Below are 19,133 nucleotides of genomic sequence, written 5' to 3' on the forward strand. Positions count from 1 at the left end.
ATTGTCTCCTCTCCTCTCCTTGTTTTGCCTCTTCTATCCTTGTTTCCTCTCCTCTTGTCCCCTTTTCTTTATCCTCCTCTCCCCTCGCCTTGTCTGCTCTATCCTTGTTTCTGCTCTACCCCGCTATCCCTCTCTCCTCTGTACTCCTTTCCTCTCTCCTCTCCTTGTTTCCTCCTCTGAACCTCTTACCGTTTGCTTCATCCCAACAACTCTTTTTGGATTTCAACATCATTTTACTTTGTCACGCTCATAGCTGTGAGCTGTACTTTAAGGAGCATGGAAATAGTTCTCCTGCTTTCTCAAATGTGCGGCTACTCCTCAGATATTTCCAGTGTTGGTGGTTTCTCAGTGATTTACGGATCCATCATTCAGCTGCCGTAGATGAATTGCATGTCTCCGGCTGCTCGGCAGTTTGTTTTCGACTCCCCTCACCTCACGAAACATTTGGTCCAAACAGGGAAGTCGTTTTCACACGTTGCTATTTGATAAGTGTGGATAATAACTGTTCCGGATTAAAGCTCTCCCCCCTTTACTGATTGTTAACGATGACGGAAAAGATTACTGCAAGATAAATGGCTTTTCTGACTGGTATGCTTTTGATGAGGCAGTTCTGAGAAGTGCTTAGCCGCAGTACACACAGCGCACAATGGTGATGGTAGTGACTGGTCTTTGCCTTTGTGAACTGCTTACATTACAGTCGGGGGGGTGGGGTGGCACTCCTGTTTAGATAGGTGGGTAACTGATCCTAGATTTCTTGCCGCTATGATCACACCTACCTTGCCAAATAATCCCCCCTGTATTCAATCTACTCAAGTGTTTATCTGTTTTTATAACTTTCTCTTTCTATTTCTCTTTCACCAAATAGTGCATTTGCATCATTTAATCGTGGTTGTCCTTGAAAGCGCTCTGATAAAGTTTGTATAAAAGGAAAATGTTCCCCTTCAGGGAGGTTGGTGTTTTTTTTACTCTGGTCTCCTTCATTTTATTTTGTTACGCTCTTAGTTCCTTTTCAACTTTTTAATCACTCATCTGAAGGCCATTTGTTCAGGGCAATGAATACTCTGGCCTCATGGCTCTGAGTGGAAAACTGAAGTAAATGGAGTGAATTTTAATTTGATGGCTGTGCCTTTGTTGGCTCCGTGTTGCCTGTAAAGAGTTTCACTTGCAGCTTGATAAGTGATGAAAGCCGGTCCGCCATTATGCAAAATGTAACATGAACTTGTGATGCCTGCCAAAGCAGCAGATATTCTCAATTTATTAACTCTCCTAAATTGCAACGCCACTTGACATTTAGGTTTATCTCTCTGCAGTGTAATGACACTGCACTCATTGTTAATTCAGCCTCTAATATATTTAATAATTCATTGATGGTAATTAAGATTAGAGGGTCAAATATTTACAGCTACTACAAAATACAGGAGAACCACTGTTTCTAACAATGTGAAGATGGATGAACTTTTGTTTTTTCATCCAGCTCTGGGGATTTTAAAAATATATTTTTTTAAATTATATAATCAGATTTGACAAATCTACTAATCTGACAGAGCCTCATAAAGATATGAAAAACACAAAGACACTCCTACTTCGTTCCTCGTTTTTCTTTATGGACGTTACAATCTTTCAACCACAAATGGTCTCATGCAAGTTAACAATAATAAATGATTGCCCTAATCTGTCAGAGCCTTTACAGTAACAAGATGAAAGTGAAATGTAATGCTGATCATGTTGCACTTGGTCAGTCAGATTGAGGTTTTTTAGTTTTAGTGAATCAGAGAACAGATTTGTGTCGTCACTTCCAAGACGGCGGCGGGCAGAGCCCCCCACTTTAAGCTTCACAACGGGACTTTAGAAACCTACGGGTGACCTCACTGAGACTGTGTCCATATTTTATACAGTTTATTCCCCCAACAGTAACCCAAACTAGAGAAAGTAGAGCTTTAAATGGTACCTCAAGGCTGAATGTGATCACAACGACCAACAACAGACGTTTACCTTTCAACCAAGAGATTTTTTAGTTATTTTGGTTTGTAATGTACTCGTTTAATGGACGAGAGAAAATGATTTTGAATACATGACATTAACAAACACCTCGAACACTAACAGAAAGATGTGATTGATATGTTGGCTATAGTTTTGAAGGCTTTTGTTTAAAACCAATACATTAAATGTTCCTTTATAAGTGATCTGACTTACTGATTTGAATAAGATTACCTCATGCGCACACATTGAGGGATTTCTTTCCCACCGCTACCTTTGTCATTACTGTCAGCTGAACGTGTCTTAGGCAAACAACACGTTTGATAAAAATCCCCATGCCACCGTTCTCCTCCTCTGCTGTTTTTTGGCTGGCTTTCCACTGCGTACGTGCGGCTCAGTGCGAACACGAGCATCCAATCCTCTGCCTCCTGTTGTCACAGCAGTTGCCCACCAACTTAATCCCCTCAGCTGCGGATGAGCGAGCCGACAAGTAAGTGGACAGCACCTGAGTCTGCAGTTATCAGTGCTCCCAAGTGTACCGGAGCTCCCTCACAGCCACATATCTCACGTTCACTCCCTCCTCCACCCCTCCCCCAACTCTTCAAGGTGTATGTATTTTAAACACATTTGTTTTGGGGCTGTAGAGGTGCACAAAACTTGTTGTTTCTTTTTTTAAATTGGCTCCACATTGCTGTATCCTCACCAGAGCATCTCCTTTGAACCGCACAAATCATTGTCAAGTAATTGTGCCTCTTCCAGTTGCCAGAGCCAGCTGTTGTACCAACGCCCCTCTAAGGTTGCCTGCGTCCTTCCTTCCTTCCTCTGGAAACAATAGTCAAGAATCCCAACATGACACTGCTCTTGGATGAAAGTTCACAACTTTCCCATTAAGTTGTTATGGTTGCAGCCTCCCAGGCCTAGCGGCGGCACCGTCGCGTTTGCGTCCAGTTCTCTGAACTGAGCAGCGTGAGAAAGGAGGAAACTACGAATAACTTAATCCGAAGGAAAGTCAGTGGACGGACTGAGGGGAGGCCGGCTGGCTGATGGGTCAGAGTGGTCCTGCTTCGCACAAGATGACCGGAGTAAAGCAAAGAAATCTTAAAAGACATTGTTTGTCTGCTTAATTTTAACATAAAGTAGAGATAAATCATCAACGATTGTAAAACCTGGTGTGTTGGTTTTCCTCCTGTCTTTTTGAGTTGAGTTCGTTGAGTCCCTAGCCACCAATACTTGTATAACAAGAATTATATTTAATAACTCATCACATTTCACCTTGTGTCTTTTCTAAAAAGGAGACCACCACTGTGCAATTGCTGTAATCATGTTACATCATTCCTGCAGCTCTGTAATCGCGGTGAACAGAAGGTCTGCAAAGTAATGGCTTTGCTGGATGTGTGTTTCTGGAAAAGAGAAGACTACTGAATCTTTCTTACACTTTTTAATGTTTTTCTGTGTTTAATGTTTTATCACTGCTGTAGTGTTTAAAGTTTTTAGGAGGCGCATTGGCCCCAAATGTAATGATTGGACCGGCTACCTGCCTGTCTACTGGTGCATATTTAGCTTGTGCACTCATTGCTCGTCACCAGTCAGTCTTCCACAAGCTGCTACCTTGATAGCTCTGAATGCTAATAATAGCCGTGTTCGTTGTTAACGTTCATAGTGGTAATTTGGGGGAAGAGGCTTTGGAGGGAGGCCTGAAGGGATGAGCGGGCGCTGTTGTGGACTTTCTTGCTAGATTTAGCCTCTCTTTGAGCTACTGCTGCTACTGGACATGGAAAATATAATAATATATCATTTGTACCTGGCTTATTCTGCACCTGGAGTCGTGCATGTTATTCATCAAACCTGAGAATATACTGTACTCATTTTCTCAGACTCATACTCGTGTTTTTGATTCTCTTGACTGAACAGCTCCCTGTGAACATTTTTGACCTTGACAGATTCTCTATGAATGGGTCACCATTTTGTTTATCTCATGCATGAAGAGGCACATGCATGTGTGCGCCTGCTGTTGAAGCAATAAACCGTCCTACCAATGGGGTCACACTATTGCACTGATCTACAGGTGGAGGCAAGGGGAAGAAGACGACTGCTAGCAAGTGAACATTGAAACAAACAATGCTGAATTGAAATCTCGTGGGTTTGCAAATGTTTTCTGTGAAAGGAAATGCATTCAACATGTTTGTTAGAGGATGCACACAATCTGCGCTGGCGAGTAACACTAAATGTAAAGAATACGCCTGTGGGCACGTTTTTAAGATCTATTTCACAAACCTGCATCACCCGTTTTTCTTGAACTTGGTGACATTTTCACTTCCTGACATGTTCTTCACTTGCTCACTTTACATATTCCTGAATATTTCACATAGAACTGAATACATCACAAGCTACTGCCATAGTAAACCAGGCGGTAAACACTCACAGATTGTTAGTGCAGAATATTTACCCTTGCCTTCCTGTTAGTAATTCTGGACCTCTGAGGTTTGGCATATTGGCATATTGCAACTTTGGCTCAGGTAAAAGATTTCTTTTACAAGGTGTTGTCTCTGGACATAGTATTGTCTTGGATCCTATGATTGTTATAAAACACATTCCTCATCTCCCCGAATACTGCACTTAAAATACATACATTTTGATGTGATACATATTGTACAAAAGCTACTGTGAATTTATTGTTCTTTATCTATATGGCTTGCCATCTTTACCTGGCGTTCCCTCTCTGGTGTTATTTAGCCCCCCCCCCAAGAGTAAAATGTATTTTTCCTGAAAGTGGCAACCTTAAACCTGTAGCTTTTTTACGACTTTGTCCAAATACTTCAGCACCAGTGGCAGTATATGTGCTGACGTTTGAGCCGCAAGTTACTTTGGCCAACAGCGGTAATGGTGACAATACATGAAGTGTATTAAAAGGTGAGGAAAAGCTCCACATGGCCAGTGAGTGATGTGGTGTCAACAATGTGGGGCCTTGGTTTTTAAATCTCAGAGGGATAATTGATTGATTAAACCTGCAGAGTGACAACGAGTGTTTATTGTTTTAGGTCTTTGTTTCGTAGTTTTCATATGTTATTACCAGCGTGTCATACCTGATCACTGTCACAACGTAAAGGTAGTCCTTTGCTGTCTTGCAGGATTTTAAACACAGTGTTGCTGAAGTTGAGGATATTGCCATAAGGTAGTAAAACAAGGTCAGTCCCACAGCACAGCATACGGGAAATCACCAGAGACGTTACACGCGTGATCGAAAAAGTTAATTAAAGCTTTGTTAATAGTGAAAGATTTGTTTTGGATGAACTATTTTTAAAATGACACCCACGTTTGTTCACATATTAAAATGAAATGCATTCGAGGCGTTTTAGTGGCGTTTTAAACACATGAGCAGTTTCAAGATATCAGAACTTTTAATGCATACACAGCAGTGAGTTGCAGCGGTTTGGTTTAGGTGATATATTGCTCAAAAGAACAAGCTAATTTAACGTGTTTCATGGTAATACAAACAAAGTCATGACATGGTTTAGGTAGACTCATTTTGTACAAACTAAATGTTTGTACAAACATCACCAGTTTGCTGCTGGCCCATTACAAAAGCAGCAATGGCAGAGTGGCTGAAACCAGCCGCGACATTATGGTGGAAAGTCTGGATATTCATCTCGGTAGCTTTATGCACAAAACAAGTCAGATTTAGCTACTGGAGGGCATCCAACCCAATTGAGAGATGACTTGGAGCAGAGAAGCCTCTGGACAAGGCCAGCTCATATACTTTCTAAAGTTAAAGTGGCACGTTTGGCCCACATCATTCACATTTCAATGTCCATGTTTCAGTTTTTTAAGTACATAAATTTAAGGATGCATTTGGAAAAAATAAATAACAGTGAAGAAGAAATGTGCAGGACCAGGAAATGAAAGAGAAGGGGATAAAAAAGAAGCACTTATACAAGGACCACAAGTGCAAATAATTAGAATTACACAGATAAGCAAATCCAAGAAAAAACTAAATAGAAATGCAATAAAGACAAAAGTTAGTAGCTGAGTTATATGGACTCGACAGCTGTTGCGTGATGTCTAATCAGATCACAGTTTGGTTGACAAGTGTTTTAGCACATAAAGAGGAGGGCTCCTAATTTCAGTTTCACCTTTCTTTAAGTTCCCCCATTAGATGTGACAGGAAATTGGCAGGTCCACTCTCTGGGTGTTACATCTGTTTCCCAGGCAGCAGCTCAACACAACACGGCCTTGCACACCACCATTACCATTCTAGACACTCAGAATTATAGGAGTGAGAGAGAGAGAAAGAGGGAGATTGTCAGCTATCTCAATGAGGCATGCTTTGCTCAAGGCTATGTCTCTCTTGTTCCTGCCCTCTCGTCTCTCCTCCTTCCATTACTTAGCAGCAAAAAAAGCAACAACAAGAAAAAGACGGTGTGATTGAATGCTCATCGCACCGAAACTCTGTTCCTCGTCTCCCAATAGAACTATTGATGTCCAGGCGAGGTAGTGCAGCAGACTCAAGGGTACACATGAAAGGGCAGTCTGTAATAAAGAAGGTGGAGGCTGACGCTGCTACTCCGTCAAGCCGTCAGAGCTAGCTGCAAACCCTGAATAATTATGATCTCATTTTGGAAATGAGGAAAAGCACTTTTAACAGAGAAACAGACAAAAGGTATCTACAATATGTGTCTGATGGATAAATCCAGATGTCAAACTGATCCAGTAGCAGGATAAAAAAGCTGAAGCCTACAGATCCTAGTTTAAAAGTGAACCACCTGTTACTGCTTTTGATTTTTAGTGATTGTGTGTGTATGCATTCACTATACCTTCAGTAGCTAGTGTAGCATAGATGTGCTAATGCTAGTTAATAATGTGCTAACATACTCTGCTAATGTTAGCTCCACTGAATGGTCATGGTACATCCGTCTTACCTCTCCGGGTAACGAGTATCACTATTACGCAACGTTTGACCATGACTAGCTGGAAATCCACAAAACCAGCTTCTATTGAAGAATACCTGAAATGATTGCATGAGAGTCTACGGAGCACAGCTGTACAGTTGTTTGACCCTGTCGGAGCTGACCAAGGCTACGCTGTGATTGGCCAGTCTGCGTTCCAGGGGCGTGACTTAGTGAAGGGTCAAAAACAGAATGTTGTTCTTTTAATTACACGTTTTTTCGTGTACAAACTGTACAGAATTACTTTGTCCACTTAGCTACGACATGTAGCTGTGTCCTTGAGCAAGACATTTATCCCCAGCTCCCGTAGCTGTGCCTAAGGTGTATAGATAGAATCTGAATTGTAAGTCGCTTTGGATAAAAGCGTCTGCTAAATGATTGTAATGTAACTTAAAGTTAAGTGTGAAATTATTGCTGCAGAGGTCTACCGGCATTTTCATTGTGTTTATTCTGTGGTCAAGGCCCATTTGTGACTATTTTAACAGCAGTATTTCTGCAATTTCCCGAAGCGACTACATTATGGCCTGTTTGGCGATGTAGCTCAATACTGGACCAATTTCATTGTCCCTATTAGTGACTTAAGACACAAAAACATGGGAAAACAGGTAAAAAACAATACAGAACGTAATCTTGTGTATATATATATATACATATAGCCACATATATGACTATACAAGTACTGTTCTCTGTGTTCAGCAACCCGTTTGAACTTTTATCGAGCTCAGAGACTGAAATGGAACTTTTTGACAGCCTCAGCTTCGTTTCTGAGTTGTTTTTTTTAAAGTTTGATGTATCACTAAGCAACAGGGAAAATAACAAAAAGGGAAAATGGCAATAACTTAATTGACACACTTGACTTTTTGTATGTAGATGTTGAATAGCTGTTCCCACCAGGTGTTTCCTTCAAGTAGCTGGTACATGAAACACACACTTTAACACAAAAGATTAATACACAAGTGATGTTGTCCAGCCCCACCTTGTCTGTCAGACTAGCCTTTCACACTGGGGGCGTATTCTTTCTTACGTACATGCTCACACAGTCACATTCGTGCACGAAAACACTGCTCAGCCTAAAGGCTTTGTGGTTGCCTAGCTGCCCACCTTCTCACCTGTACCCACCCATCAAGACCAAAATAGACCCGAAAGTAATTGCATTGTCGTCGCATACTGTACACGCAATCTCAAGTGGCTGTTGATACTTGCAGAAGAGCCACTGTGGGCGGTTCAGTGAGGGTTTGACGGGGTTTGGAAGTGTCAATCTGTCATGGTGCCCACTCACTTAGGACACAGTTGCAAAAGCAGGTTGCGTGGTTAAGTCTCTTGCATCTGGAACAACATTGGGTTCGAGGATCCTGCCCAAGCTTGATCTGCTATGTCGTCAATCTTTTGTCTCTATTTCAACTTTCCCCACTGACAAAGACTTACGTCACTACTGCCCTTTGGGCCTGGTCGCCTGAGTAACCAAATACAGTTAATAAAGAAGGTCAGGAGCATTGAATAACCGCAGTAACTGGGATACAGAGAAACCTTAGGCTGAGCTATGATTGAGACGAACATTTTTTATGACGTGTCATACCACAACGTCTGCGGTAATGGTATTTATAGCTGTATCGTTGGAGAGTGATTCTGTATCTTAATGTATTATTCAGCCCCTTTTTATATGGTTCATATGGTATTATTTGGTAACATATTAACCCCCGTCCTTCTTTCTCTCCCCCTCTGTTTGTACACCTCCTCTCCAGCTCTTGGAGTATGTTGGCAAAGGAAAGAGCATCATGGACGTGGGTTTGGCCCAGGCCCGCCAGCCACTCACCACCCGCTGCCACTACTACGAAGTGGAGATTGTTGATGCTGGGGAGAAGTGCTACATCGCCCTGGGCCTGGCGAGAAGGGTGAGCTTTCTAAGAAAAATAACAACTTTTGTCAACTACATACACACACACTTACATTCAACAGAGAAGCAATTTTTTTTGGCTTTTGGCCCTTTCCCCCATTTCACCACACTATTATACATTAGGCAGTGTAGCTCAATGAACTCGAGGGATGTGGACTGCAGGAATACGCCGCCCATTCGCTGATTCTTCCCCTCTGGTCCTCGTATGTCAACAAGTCTGTGATCTCACAACATGCTAATGATGGAAAACTTTGACAAAAACCTGAATTGGGAATATGTCGGGTAATTAGCTAGTGCAAAATGTTCTTCAGGCGCTGGCATGGGAATGTTTTAAACTTGTACTAATGGAGGAGAAGCAGCGCTCTTGTCTTTTTACATTGAATACATGTAAATCTCAGTGTATGGAGTAAAGTTGATGAGTGGCTTAACCAGTAAAACCATTTTTAGAGTCTATTAGAGTCTACTAGTGGTAAACATAGTGGTACTGTCAAAAGCTTTATTTTTTTCCCCCCATTATCCAGCAGCTCAGCCATTCGCTTTGGATATAATGGCCTACTTTTGGTAGATTAAACACCTTCCAAGAGGAAAATACAATTAGAGAAATTTTAACACCTTATTTCTTTTTCCAAAGAATGCACATACGGTTCCCATTTCAGCATTAGCACTGCAGCTCTGCAAGTGACTATTACCGTTTGAAGAATTAAACAGACAAACCTTTAGATGTTTGGGAACTGAGAGAGACTGATGCACAGTAAAGGAGTATTTCACCCACAAAATGACCATTTGTATCAATTTACCCACCTCGTGTGACCTTAAATTCTTGAAGAAAACTTAGTTTTTCTTGCGTGCCTCTACGGTGAACGAAGAATACCAAGACAGAGAAAAGTCTTGAAGAACTAAAGTAAATAGGGGGCTGCATTTACAAACTCATACAGTATAATCAAAGTCTCATTTATCCAGTCGTATGCTCGGAACTTCCCAAACACAGGCATCTTTGCAAACACCTTACTATTTAAAACACTTCCGCATAAACAGTCTCACGCTTGCGCAGGTGTCCATGCGAGTGCTGTTTATGCATAAGTGTTTAAAATAGTAGTGAGCATACGAACGGATAAATGAGACTTGGGATTATGCTGCACAAGCATTCTTTAAGAATTCAAAGTAAGACAGGGGTGAGTTATTTATTTACCAATGGTTTGTAAACCATTGGGGGTGAAGTTTTCCTTTTCAGAGATGCAGAGAGCGATTACAACAAGGATTAATGTCTCAAGACTGCAAGGATGTAAAGTACAAGCAGTAATAGTTAAACTCTTGCAGGGCTGCTTTGAATCCTCCTCACTAAGCTTATAAAGGGTAAGATTAAACTTGTATGAATGTCTGCTTTCTGATTGATAGATTCTCTCATAAAACCTATTTGCGTTACATTTGACCTAATATGCTTCTTCTGACTCAGGAACCATTTCTTCAACAGCATGGAGTCATGATTTGTGAGTTTATTACTCCCTGAAAGTTTAGCCTCGAAAGTGTTGTGAATGTGAAATATTAGCGACTGCCAAAGCCAAGGCCTGTGGAGAGCTGCCAGCACTGTCTCTCCCAGGGTCAGCGCTCCGCTCCTTTTAATAACAAAAATAACAGATGAAACTTTGATCGCATCTCTCAAGGTCTTAGGCAATTTATACAAAACTAGGAGAGAGGGATGTGCTTTAAATGGCGATAAGAGAGAAATAGACTCAGGCTGTATGTCTGCGCTCTACCTACATGTTTCCATCCAAACCCTGGCATTTTTGGAGAATGGGTAAATCTGAACATCCTGTTTGTGGATGGTCTCGTTAGCGTTGTTGGCTCTTCAAAGTCATTGATGTCTACCACTCGACATTGAAACAATAACTTGAAAATCAATAATGCCAGTAGTATTGCCATCTTCATAGCTTGCTAAACCACCTGGCGAATATTTCCCATAATTCACTCTTAAAGTCAAACTTTTTGCCTCAGGAAAAATAAACCCGAATGATTGAGCTACCGTGCATATTTTTCAGTTTTTTTTAAAAGACGATAAAACAGTTTTGGACATATTTGTGGAAAAAGCTTCTCGGCTTCAGGCTTCTGGGTGGGCATTTCCCTTGTTGTTAGAAGACACACTATCAATACCTGTGGTGCTCTACTGACAGGAGCACATCATATTGTACATCCTGCCAATGTTGATACAAAAGGTACCCTTTTTCAACAAACCCACACAACGTTTATTATGGATCTTTAGTGATAACAACATGAAACATCTGGGAGAACCGTCAGGCTGTTGTGGTTATATTTGCACAAAAAGAAGCTAGCAAGTGAAGGATAACTAAGTTGATGCTAGTTCACCTAGCTTGTTAAGATTCCCACTGATTCCCACCAGACTTTACTTTTAGTTCATGTTATTTCAACACGCTCCTTCACACTCACGGGCAAATTACACATCACTTACATATCTGCCCTGTCTCAAACTTTACAAACGATATTGCGCTAATGATATTACAGCGAGTGCATTTTGCCCTTTTCTTTGTGTCTGATTGCAGTTCACCATGTGGCAAAGAATGAATGTTGCTTTTGCACCAAGAACTCAGTGGCAGAGACTGTGAGCTTCAGGTCCTTTCGGCAAGCAACTTGAACGTGACAGAGAGAAACCATATTTGGGATTTAATATGCCATGTAGGGGTGATCCCAAATAGTCAACTAGTCAACGATTCGATCTGAAGAGGCCGATTCGACTGCCAATATCATAGTAGAAGCATCGCAGTAGCAGAAAAATGTGGTTATGAAACAAAGGATCATTCCAATCGGGGCTATATGTGGGTGCTGAACGCTTGATTTTACATAGAAGGGCTTGGTTTTATTTTGGTATAAATATCAGCCTATTTATTATACTGTTAATAAAGTAACAACAAAGTAACTCATCTCAACTAATCTCCTTTGTGTGCGTGGATAAAAAAATAGAAATAAAATTTGCGTGACCATCAGAACATCATCTTGGCAAAATAACAGCATACGGCTGCTGTTTTAAATATCAAAGAACGATTTATTAATCTGATTATTATTATTTATTAATGAGCAAAAAAATGAAACGCTCAGTTGGCATTAGGCGAGACTTGACCAATCAGATTCTACTATGTACATTCCTAGCTGGGGACACCCCTAAAGTCTGGTCTTGCTTCAGTTACTACCAACTCTCTGAAGACGCTAATAAGTTCACTGTAACTGTGTGTGGTTTTTCACTCTGATATTTTTGAATTGCACTGTTTTTGCAGTGAGGCACATTTGAATAGAAAGGGGCTAATTCTGAACGAAATAAATGCATATTACCGAGTTTAAATACGTGCAAACAGCACAGGAAGTCTAGTTGTGGTGACTGCAAATGAACACAAACCACCAGCAGCAGGTAACAACAGCACTCTGTGCGTTACTCTGTGATTCAAGCCATGACACAGAGAAACTAATGGAGTCTTCAAATCACAGATGGAACAAGAAATATCAAAAACTAGCCAACGCAGATGATGCACCAATTAAATCACAGTAGTTTAATAGCAGCAGCAGTACAGTTTTAAGTACACAATTCAAAACAAACACTAAGAATGTTTAAAATGAATTAATTTATAAGGAATTTAATCTCATTGTACTCCTAATCTTTATCTGTTATATTCACCGAATTATTTTCTGTGAATTAAGAGAAAGAAATGGCAGAATATCCTCTGATGGACCTGAGAGAACAATGTGTACACACAGTTAAACACACACAGACGAGGCTCCCATGGGTGAGAAAGAAGTTGAGTGGTGATAACTCCAGTTGCATTACCTCCTCAGAGTTCCTCTCTCCTTTCTTTTTGCTCAGCTTCTTTTCTCTCGGCATCTGGCTTTTATTATAAAGACATTAAGCTTAAGTCCAAGAGAGGTGATAAAGCAGCAAAGTGAAGGGCTTGGCTAATGACTGTTTACTCAGCAGCATTCGCAAGTTTGCATGCTGCTCTTTGGACGTAGTATCCCACGGTAAGTACGAACACAAATCCGCTCATTAATGCCCCACAGAGTGCCAGATTCTGTCTGTCTGTCTCTTGTTGTGGTTCATGACTTCAGGCTCAACTTTGTAGTCAATTTTCTTCACTTTACATCTTTTTCTGCCAACTCACTCTCTGCACCCATCTAAACATCCACAGTAGCTACTCACCTCGCAAGAAAAGTAACAGGTTTTACCAAAATTGGCAACATGGCTCCCGCGATGACAATGATGCTCATTTGGTTCACCAAATATCGGATGGATTGACGTGAAATATGGTGTGTTCATGGTCCCCAGATGGCAACGCTTGCTTTGGTTATCCCAGACTTTACATCCAGCAGTACAAAGTTTTTAATTATCCAGTGAAATTTCTCAACATCTACTTCGTGGATTGGTAACTTAAGTCTCAAACCAACAATGTGCCTACAGAGCCACTAGCATGCTACCCTTACTACCACACTAGTTAGTATGCCGGAACCATAGTATGTCAAATGCATTATGCTAGATATACCTGGATGTCCTCCTGCATCTGGTCGCATTTTGCAGTATCATGACCCACAATCCTCTGTGCAGCAGATACATGAACAAAAGGCTCAAAGTGCAATGTTATGACAAAGGAGTAAGTCCGAAAAGTGTGCGATTTGGAACTCAGTGTTGGTTTGAATTGCATGCCCAAACATTGTCCCATTGTACAGATATTCAACAGAGAAAATAAAGTGAAATGTGAGGTTTGAGACGTTAAAATCAAATTGGCTGTTTAAAAAAAAGGTGGAAGGACATTTTTGAATCCCCCAAGCCGCTGTTGACATTTTCCTGTCCAACAGGAAAGTCAGAGGAATTTGTGCTATGTGATAAGTGTGAATGTTTTGTATGTGGGGTGAATGTGTTGTTCTACATTATGGCTCCAACAGTGTGTTTAGTAATCTAAGATCTGTTTTGACCCCACTGCAAGTCCCAGACCTGACGTGACCCCCTCTCGTCTCTCATTCCTCTGAAGATAAGGGTGTCCGTGAATGTACAGCATGCATACGCTTGGTAGCACGGTTGTTTTTCATCCGGTACACAAGCGGTTGCCAGGCTGTGGGACAAAGAGAGATCTAGACTCCGTTATGGAGTGGAAGTGGAGTGTAGAGGGTACATGGGAGTGTAGGGGGGGGTAGAAAAAAAGGGAAGCTGTTCATAACTTGTAACACACAGGAAAAAAAGCTGGAAAACCCTCGTGTCCTGAAAAACAAACAAAAAGAAAAGGATCATAAACCTGTTGGGGGTAGTTGATGGATGTGTCATAGTCACCAATGACTATTGTCACCTCCGTCTCTGATGACTGTATGCATTCACACTCTGTTCATGTACAAACATACATTCATGAAGCCAAGCACACACTTACACACAAACGAGACATGTAACCGCTCAGGAGACTGAAATCGCCGCTGTTTCCTGTGTCCTGGTGTGACCCGGTCCTGGGAACAGCTCTTTTCCTCTTCCTCCTGTGATACAGCGGTCCTATTAACAGCTTTTTCAGTGCTACTCCTGTGAACCTGTATATTCTAACGGGGTCACTTTAGGATAAAAACCAAAGACCGGTCACTGTGCCAAAGTGTGATCTGGAAGCTGCAGAACACACAGCAACCAGCAGCCCAGTAATAATGTACGAGGTGTAACTTTTATTCAGAACGGCAAGATTTAGTCAATCGACAGAATTACTACTTTCAGTATTGAATGATTTATGTTTTTAGTCTTTTTGTTGCTAAACATTTGCTGTTCCCGTCCTCTCTAATTTTCTTTGGCATACATGGAATTAGACTGATCTAAATGGAATGTTTAATGTATTTATAGAGAAAGTAATTGGTGTATTTATTGATCGTGAAAATAATTTGGAGTTGCACTTGCTGTAATTGCTTTAAATTTTGCCCCCTATATGTTGCAGGTTTGGTGTCATCTGATCAACTCTTCTGATCTTTGGAGAGCCTTTAGAGAGCTCACTGATCACTCCAGTTGTATCTGTGTCTGTATCAAGACAACATTTCCATATGCACTTGCATCCATTCAAAAGCGATGAGCATGCCTAAACACATGCACATAGATGGCGTGTTGTTGTCTTCACTCAGACTCTTTCTGTCATCGTGTGAGGAGCTGGAGGATTTAGTGTGATGACGCGAGGTTATACAAACAGACCTGCATTAGTTCCCTACACAGTTTCTGCCTAACCCCTATAGCTGAGGTTGTGTGGGCACGTACAAACAGAAACCCACTACTTTCCCTCCTCACCAACTCTACCTTCAACACACACACACACATACACTCACATCTGTGGTACTTCATATTTGTATGTGATAGCTGCTGTAGATGATGGGTATCTGCTTCCACACGGCTCCCCACTCGGCCCGCACCTTTCCGCTCGTTTTCTTCCCAGACTTGTTTACTCTGCCACCGTGTGGAAATGCAGGCTGCTCTGTTGACACCGCTGTAGTAGCTGTGGATCTGATACTGCAGGGCTTTGCTCCGCCGCACCGACTCGACGCCAGTGTTTTGTTGTTCTTAGAAGCAGCTTGCGTTTCAGTGAAGGCTTCTGCAGGCCAACGGGAGGGGTGTGTGTGTGTGTGTGTGTGTGTGTGTGGGGGGGGGGGGGGTGTAAAGACCATGTTTCGAGAGTTTTACAGTACATGATAGTGGACCAGATGGTGAACACGGTGCTCCCTCTCTAAGATACATTCCATCATATGTTGATAGAGAAGGAGTGTAGGTGTAATTTAGTGGCGCCACCACTGATTGAAAAACAGAAATCACAGCATTAACTGTTGTAATTTCGAAACCACAATAGGTTGGAATGTTTCTTTTATCAGAGTGAAAGCCAATTCCAAATCCCACAAAACAATATGATCTGTGCTTTACAGAATTTATGGCTGAAAAAAATAATATTATTCACACTGAGAAGAGTTTGAAGATAGAAATCTTATTTTTACACCATCAAATTGTTCTTCAGGTATTAAGACATCCTGTATGAAAATATTCAGCCCCTCTGTACCACAATGAATGCTAACTATTTGGTTAAAAACACAGGAAAGATATCGTGGTTATGTTTTGGATGTTTCTCTTCTACTCTCGAATTACAATGTAGCAGCTGCAGTTTGTCAAATTCATTTTAAGACAAAAATGTGTAGTTTGTTGCCAGTTGACTGTTCCCTGTCCGCTTTAGTTACTGTTTCTGCACCTGTCAAGCTGTCCAGCATGGCACTTATGCAGTTTACAGTGATGGCGCTGCCAGATCTATGACTTACAATGTGTAGTAATTAATTAGTAAAAACAATGGATCCTTGACTTAAGAGGTAAGATGGGCTAAAATGAGGACGGTCACCAGCAGATTTGTGATTTGTTTGTAGCTAGACAAGTAACTTAAAGGAACAAGGCCTCTTTTCTAAGATACTAGTTTGTATTTTCGAATTGGTTCGTTTTTACATTCAACATTATAGAGAAAAGGTTCCTTCAATGAGGACTAAATAACTAAATTAAGATGTGGTTGTGATAATGGTGCTTATATAACAATCCACCCAACAGTTTTACTCTGTACATAGATGTGTCAGAGGATAAGTTGGAGGATCACAAAAGTTTCATCTTCTGGTGACCATGAACATCTGTACAAACTTTTATTGCAATCCGTCCAACAGTTGTTGAGGGATTTCAGTTGGGGCCAAAGTGGTCGACTGACTGACATCGTCATATCGCGAGTGTTCCTCCAAATCACAGATCTGGGCCCTGTTTCAGAAAGCAGGTTTAAAAAACGTTGAGCCTAACCCTGAACTCTGAGTTTAACAAAACTGAGATGGAAAAGTTTTTGTTTCTAGAACAGCTGATCAGAGTTTGTTCACTCTGAGTTCAGCTTGTGCGTGGCCATCATCAATGGAGCTCAACAGGTTTTCCTGTGTAACAAACTAATATCCAACCAGGATGTAGACTCTGACATACAGTAAACCTCCGCTAATCAATGCGCTTTGATACGGAATGAATCAGGTAATAAAACAGCGTTTCTGGCTCTGTAGGAGACAGAGAGAAACTCAGGATTTGTTCACAGCGTGGTAGCTGAACCCAAAGTTTAAGTTAACTCTCTTTCGGATACTGAAATCCCAGAGTTTCCCCCATCTCAGGGTTAACTAAATAACGTTTCACTAAACCTGCTTTCTAAAACAGGGCCCTGATCATCCGTGGATCATCAATCAGAGAGCAGAATAGCCAGACGTTCCTCTCCTCCTCGTGGAGATTCAGCCCACATGTCAGTCAGCCAGAGGAATCCTCCGGCTTGTGGTTGAGACGAGGGGGAAGAGGAGCAGACTTGGCGGATCAAGGGGTTTCAGGCTTGGAGGAGTAGCTGCATTCCTCCATGTCTCTCTGTCTTTCTCTGCTGATGTCTCACTCTGTCCATCTCTCTCTCTCTCTCTCTCTCTCTCTCTCCATCCATCCATCTCCATTTCCTGTTCCTCAAGACCCATTGGGCTTGTCAGACAGGATCGTTGATGTTTCCCTGATGTCCTGTCCTCAAATGCTGCACTCTTGTCTTCCTGGCTCGACCAAGCTGTCTGTCTGCAGTGTTATTCCTGCGCACAGATGCTAATAGTGATCATTTCAGCGGCCCTGTTTCGTTTTTGAGTAATGTCAGCACTGGATGTTTCTTTATTTGGATTATAGCACTTTTCCCAGGCTGACTTTTTCTTTTTTCTTTGGACATCCTCCTGGTCATATTTTGGATTCTTGAGACAAGATGAATATGAAACGTTGCCCTTTTTTTTTGTCTGGTATTACTAGCTAAAAATAAATGCAGTTGGGAGAGTTCACCTGAGAGAGAATGTGAACAAGAGAGCACATAGAAGATTTAGCCCACTGAGAGATGAAAGAAGAGCGTAATGTCATTGCCCTTCTCCTCCTCCTCCTCCTCCTCCTCCTTCCTTTCTTGTTCAGTAATGTGTTTCTACAGTTATGTAGGTGCAGCCCAGACGACAGATAGAAATCTCAGGTAATTACCTCTGAGTCATACTATGATCTTATCTGAAGCTTGGCCCACTAGTTATTTTTTTTGGCACGGTGAAACCTGGAGAAATGCATGCATACTGTACATGCAGACAGACAAATGGAGAGAGAGAGAGAGAGAGAGAGAGAGAGAGAGAGAGAGAGAGAGAGAGAGAGAGAGACAAACACACCGTTAAGCACCAGGTGTGTCTCCACCTGTTTTCCTGCAAATCTGCGCATTAAAAAAACGTCCAAAAAGTTTTAAATTTGGCAAACAAGTTTGTATGCCTGGCTGAGGTGGAAAGGTTTGTGTATTGATAAAAGTGAAATGCATTTGGAATGAAAATGTTGCAATCGAAACTGATTTAGCAAATTAATGATGATGTACATGAAACGTGACTTCAACACCCATTGAAGCTACAAATACAAACTAGCGTCAGATCAAAGCTGTCCCTACATCGCTCCACACAGATCCGATGTAACCTTCCTCACATTAATACATTAAACAAACAGAAATGTCATATTTCCATCCAGTTTTCTACGTTGTTTTTCACTGAGGTTCGGACTTGTGCTCTTTTAATTACGTCATCTTCTTGCACCCTCTTCTTCTGCAATGTTATACGTTTTTTTTAACAGCAGAGTTGGCGTCACCTACTGCTAATAACATAACGGTAGTGGATGGAAACAGCATTCATATCGATATTCTCAATATTTGGTTATTATTTGCATTTGGATGGAAAGCTGGCGACTGACCAACATCTAAAATAGAGTGGGAAAGGAATGCTCACACTTAAGAACATGTTAACATTCGTAACATGATTTAAAACTGCACTGGTCACAACACATTGAACCGGCTTCTTATCAAGTTAGCGTTGATTGAGAGTAGCCCGACATCGCCAGACCAAACCGTGAGTGAGCCTCGATCCTCCGCTCATTTTCTTTTATTTCAAACGGGTTATCAACATGTGAAGAGTGACCAGATCCGCCCGTACAAGTACCTCAAAATTGTACTGAAGTACAGTACATGAGTAAATGTACTTTGTTACTTTCCACTACTGGTCTTTACATGAAACCCTTTTTGTAAATAGACTAATTTAAAGAGGTGTGTGTTGTCTTGATTACTTCCTCCTCTCCCTGTTAAACTTTATTAATCTCATTAATCTGAGGGAATTCTTCAAATTTAGCACGAGCGTCCACTGGGATGAACCAATTTATATTTTGGTTGTCAAAGGTAACTGTGACCTCACACATTGCAACTTGACTGGTTGGCGGGAGCAGACAACAGCAAATTGAG

At 41.4% G+C, this 19,133-nt stretch overlaps 1 protein-coding gene across 2 annotated transcripts in view; it reads left to right on the top strand.

Annotated features, from left to right (window-relative positions):
• The window catches only part of LOC306704811 (SPRY domain-containing protein 3-like), a 43,647-nt gene that overhangs the window by 12,058 nt on the left and 12,456 nt on the right, over window positions 1-19,133 (top strand). For both annotated transcript variants that reach the window (XR_013767321.1, XM_079171335.1), the window contains exon 7: window positions 8,663-8,812. Coding sequence is in view for 1 of the 2 variants with exons in the window: in XM_079171335.1 (XP_079027461.1) it covers window positions 8,663-8,812 (150 nt within the window). In the remaining variant the exon portion in view is untranslated. The remainder of the gene's footprint in view (window positions 1-8,662; window positions 8,813-19,133) is intronic.

Source organism: Pholis gunnellus (assembly GCF_910591455.1).
Source record: "Pholis gunnellus genome assembly, chromosome: 2".
NCBI lineage: Eukaryota > Metazoa > Chordata > Actinopteri > Perciformes > Pholidae > Pholis > Pholis gunnellus.